This window comes from Echinops telfairi, unplaced genomic scaffold (assembly GCF_000313985.2).
Source record: "Echinops telfairi isolate 266 unplaced genomic scaffold, ASM31398v2 ScPeMD7_7465;HRSCAF=8503, whole genome shotgun sequence".
NCBI lineage: Eukaryota > Metazoa > Chordata > Mammalia > Afrosoricida > Tenrecidae > Echinops > Echinops telfairi.
Genome location: NW_022111365.1, coordinates 5,762,253 through 5,767,370, shown reverse-complemented (window position 1 = coordinate 5,767,370; position 5,118 = coordinate 5,762,253). Strand labels below are relative to the sequence as shown.

General features: G+C 37.6%; 1 protein-coding gene across 1 annotated transcript in view; it reads left to right on the top strand.

The window, feature by feature from the left end:
* Positions 1-5,118, top strand: part of CHEK1 (checkpoint kinase 1) — a 29,799-nt gene extending 24,681 nt beyond the window's left edge. The window contains exons 8-9 of the mRNA XM_013007614.2: positions 112-213; positions 4,049-5,118. Of these exons, the coding sequence (XP_012863068.2) occupies positions 112-213; positions 4,049-4,144 (198 nt within the window). The 3' untranslated portion in view covers positions 4,145-5,118. The remainder of the gene's footprint in view (positions 1-111; positions 214-4,048) is intronic.

The following is a 5,118-nucleotide window of genomic DNA, read 5'->3' as shown; positions in this document are numbered from 1 at the left end:
TCCAGATTGTTTATCCAGCCTATCTTATCTAGATAGACCTGGGGTGTTTTGGGTTTTTTTTAAAGCATTTTATTGGGGACTCTTACAGCTTAATTCTTTTTACTGCCTTAGGTGACTGTATCAACAACTGACAGGAGAAATAATAAGCTGATTTTCAAAGTAAACTTGGTGGAAATGGATGAGAAGATCTTGGTAGATTTCCGACTTTCTAAGGTATGCTTCTAATATGCATTCTTATATTTCTAAGGAACTATTTACAAAATATTATTTGCTGTTATAAAACTACTGTTAGAGAATTATTAAAAAAAATTTTTTTTTAATTTAGGAAAGTATAGAAAAGAATATAAGACTCAGTCACCAGTCTTGTCTCTTAGAAGTAACGCATGTAGAATCTTGATATATCTTCATTATAGCATTTTGTCTGTGGAACTATTTGTATGGAGATTCTTTTTTTTTAATTAAATCATTTTATTGGGGCTTGTACAACTCTTATCACAATCTACACATACATTCATTGTGTCAAGGACATTTGTTGCCATCATCATTCTCAAAACATTTGCTTTCTACTTGAGCCCCTGGTATTCGCTGCTCATTTTTTCCCCCTCCCTCCCCGCTTCCTCCTCCCCCACGAACCCTTGATAATTTATAAATTATTATTATTTTGTCATATCTTACACCATCCGATGTCTCCGTTCGCCCACTTCTCCTGGGAAGAGGTTATATGTAGATTCTTGTAATCTGTTCCCTCTTTCTACCTCATCTTCTCTGCACCATCCCGTTTTTTTTTTTTTTTAAACATGGAGATTCTGTGTTATTAAAACATTTATGGTTTGTAAAAAATGTTTGCACCTTATAACTATGACCTTTTATTGATTATAAATCTGTAATTTGTCATGTAGATTTTTGTCCAAGCATCTGATGATTTAATTAAACCACATTTCTGGTTATTTCCTTAGAAATTATTGCTCTTGAAGTTGTAGTTTTAAAGCTCTTATGTATAAGTTCAGAATAGCATTTTCACTATTACCTAGGAGTTTATACACGGCTCCAAAGAAGTTTGGAGGAGTGGGTCACATTTTTTACTGGGGCTTTGTTACAATATTATATGGTTGTCCAGAGGCTTGTTATAAAATTAACTTGTTAAGATCCAGGGTAATGAAATTCTTCTTGTGCAATGAGACCTTGGTTGTCAAACTCAATTCATTACTATTTTTTGTTCAAACACCTAAAAGTTCAAGAACTGAACATATTTTTTTCTTTTAAAAAACAATGGAAAACAAAACAATTAGTTCTGAGGCCCCAAAATTACACTTATAAACTCTTTTTTAAATCATTTTATCGGGGGCTCATACAACTCTTATCACAGTCCATACATACATCCATTGTGTAAAGCACATCTGTACATTCGTTGCCCTCATCATTCTCAAAGCATTTGCTTTCTGCTTGGGCTCTTGGAATCAGCTCCTCATTTTTCTTTTTCTTTTTTCCCCTCCCTCCCCTCTACCTCCTCTCCCCCCACACTTATAAATTCATTCTTTTATGATTTTAACACAAAGTTAACAGCACTGAGTTACAGAAATACCCCCTAAATGTCTAAACACAATAAATACATTCCATTCCATATCAAAACACAGCACAATACATAAAACTTTAAAAAAAATTTGCACAGGTATTTTACTTTGACTTGGAAGCTTCCTGGGTGCTGGCGAGAAACTGGAGGAGCAGGAGCAATGTTGTTTTTTTGGAAGGAGAGTCTCCTTCCATGGCTGTGGGTAGTATACTTTCTGGGGTTTTGTGCACCTTTTCTTCACTGCTGGACAGTGATTTGGTATACAGTTTTTTGAAATTCGCAATAACTTGCTGGTCTGTGGACTGGATGAGAGGAGTCGTATTTGGCGGCAAGAATGTAATGGTGATAAAGGGGCATTTGTGATCCACCTTGCCCTCCAAGCCTGGAGGATGCACAGGAACATTGTCCACGAAGAGGAGTGCTTTTACAGAGAAGTTTTTCTCCGTCGTGTATTTTTTACACTGGGCCCAAACACCTCACATGCCCACTAAGGAAAGACTGCTCGGTCCTACACACTTTACTATTTGCCCTCAATATCACACTTAAATTATTTTTCATTATGTTTTATTGCTTTTAAAATGTGAGTATTCTGGGGGGTGCTGGTGAAATGTGAGTTTTTGGAATGGTATGCTAACATGGGCTTCACTTTAAAATCCCCACAAGCTTTCTTACAAAACAGTGTGAACCTGCCTTTCATAGGCTCGAGCCTGCCGATGCCTTTTCCTCTTAGTAGTAAAGGTCCTGCTGGGCATTTTCCCCTCTTCAAATTTTGAGTCTTGTCACCGTTGAGCATTTGCTGAGAACAACACATTCGACTTCCACGTATTCCGCAAACTCAGCTTCAAATTTATTGGCTTCATTTTTTTAATCATGTACCTCAAGCTTTATTTCTGGCAACAAGACCACAGTTTCCAACTTCTCTCCTTCCTTTATTTTCAACTTTTGCATTCTAGTCATCAGTGATCAGCTTCATTTTTGTTTGCACCTTTCCCCATGCCTCACTACACTGTGGATGCCTGTTGTCCTTTTGAATTTTTCAAACCAACCCTATCTAGCTCTGAAAATTTCTGGCCGATCAGCACTTGATCCTGCAACATCTTTCATTAAATCACTTTGGCGGCTCCAGCCTTCTCACAGGTAACCCTTTGGGAGATTGTATCGCCCTGAGTTGTTTGCGGTTTATCTGAAATAACAGGACCTCTCAACCTCTTTGATGGCCTGGGTTTTTTGTCTCATGGTTATCAATTTCACATCTTTCGCTACATTAGCTACTTTTATCACTTTTTTCCCCTTTTTTCCAAAGATGTTGATAATAATGACTTAGCCATGTTGTATTTAGCCGTCAAATCAGACAAGTGGCCACCTGATTCAAATTTTGGAACAATTTTTCTTTATTTGTATTAAGGTTCTCACAACTTTTCTCTTAGCTTTACTGCTGGTGTCTCTAACTTTCTTTGGAGCCACGGTTGCAATATTTTTACGCAAATAAAGTGCCAAAAATTTTTAAAAGCACAATGGTGAATGTTTTAACACTAACACAAGCACAGTATGTTGTCTGAACAAGAGTGGCGCTTAGACTGAAGCGTCAACCCCCCTTTGTGTCCATAGCGACACATGACTCACTCTCGGCTTGTATGGGATTTTTCAAGTTGGGTTTTCCGTTCGACTATCTAGCAAAGTTACAAACACCAGATTTTTTTTTTTTTTTGGTAACTTTGCTTCTCGAGTAGTGGAAAGTTTGATCTTGGAGCTGTTCAACAACTGCGGTATCACTGTACCCGAATCACGTAGCTTTGGTGCCAGTGTTATGGCAAGAAAACTTTTTTTTTTTTAAATCATTTTATTGGGCTCATACAATTCTTATCATGATCCATATGTACATCAATTGTGTAAAGCACATTTGTACATTCCTTGCCCTCGTCATTCTCAAAACATTTGCACTTCCCATAAGACCTTGGCATCAGCTCCTCATTTTTCTCCCTCCCTCTTCTCTACCCCCTCCCCCTCCCTCATGAACCCTTGATAATTTATAAGTTATTATTTTGTCATATCTTACACTGTTCCATGTCTCCCTTCACCCACTTTTCTGTTGTTTAGCCCCAGGGAGGAGGTTATATGTAGACCCTTGTAATCAGTTCCCCCATTCCACCCCACCCTCCCTCCTCCATGTTATGGCAAGGCTTTAGTGTCATTGTGTAGCTTATTTTCAGTTCACAAACCTCCACTGCCTATGGGAAATCATGACTTAGGCACAGAGATAACAGCACCGGAACAGATAGGATGCCACTTTATTTCTGCTCTCTGAGCTCAATGCGGTAGTCAAAATGATTTATGCAGCTGCTGCTTCGACCAGAATTTTTGTTCTTCACAAGAAGACCTGAAGGGAACTGTAACTGAACATAATCTAAGGATCGTTGATTTTGTAGAAATCATTTTAATTTTTTTGGACATAATTTTCTAATATTATTCCTAATACAGGGGGATGGACTGGAGTTCAAGAGGCACTTTCTGAAGATCAAAGGGAAGCTGAGTGATGTTGTGAGCAGCCAGAAGGTTTGGCTCCCGGCCACATGAGCAATCCGTTGACTCTGGGCTTCCTGGTGAATATAGTGCTGCTATGTTGACGTAATTCTTCCTAGAGAAGATTATCCTATTCAGAAAATAATAGTTCCTGGGAAATCTTTGTCTTCTGTTATCCAGACATCTTCCACATTTTTTTGTACTACAGATGATGCCTATATTATCATTGTAAATAAAACTTTGGGAATGGAATGGGTAAAATTCATTAGATATTTCTTTGGCAGGATTTACTGTTAGAATTTGAGACCCACGTGGTAGAAACCAAATTTGGGGTATACATGAATTTACAAGCTTTCATATTACCATAATGAAAGAAGATGTCTATGGCCCATTTTAACCAAAATATTTAGTTTTATCCAGAAAGTTTGTATTATTTAACTATTAGGGTAGATTAGTAAAAACATAGTCTTTGTGACTTTTGGAAATAGATTTATCTGTGAAATGATTCCAACTTTTAAAAAATGTATCCCTAATATCTGTACTTCTATTTTCAAAAGTGCTTGTGTAGGTATGTATACCTGCTTTTGAACTAACTACCGATGAAAACTTCAAGTGGGTGTATTTTTCCTGGTGTAGTTAATAGTATGTACACTTGGTCTTTCAGCTATAAGTTGAGCATAAAATCTAGAGCTTAACTAACTTTAAAATTCCTGTTATATCTCTTAAGTAATTTTCTGTATTATTTTCTACTGTCACAGCTATATTTTAATTCTTTACTATCGAAATAAATTCTATCTTGAAAAGAAATAACTGGAGCTCATTGATGACCAAACTGGTCCTCCAGTGCCTTGTGCAGGTCCCTCTCCTAGCCGAGCAACTTGTGCCTGCTCCCAGCTTCTGACCCGGTTTCTATTGCATCCATTGTTATTGTTGTGTTCCCTCAAGGCAATGTGACTCCTTACAACCCTGTATAATAGAGTGGAACTGCCCCATGGGGTCTCCAAGGCAGTACGTTTTTATTGCTACAG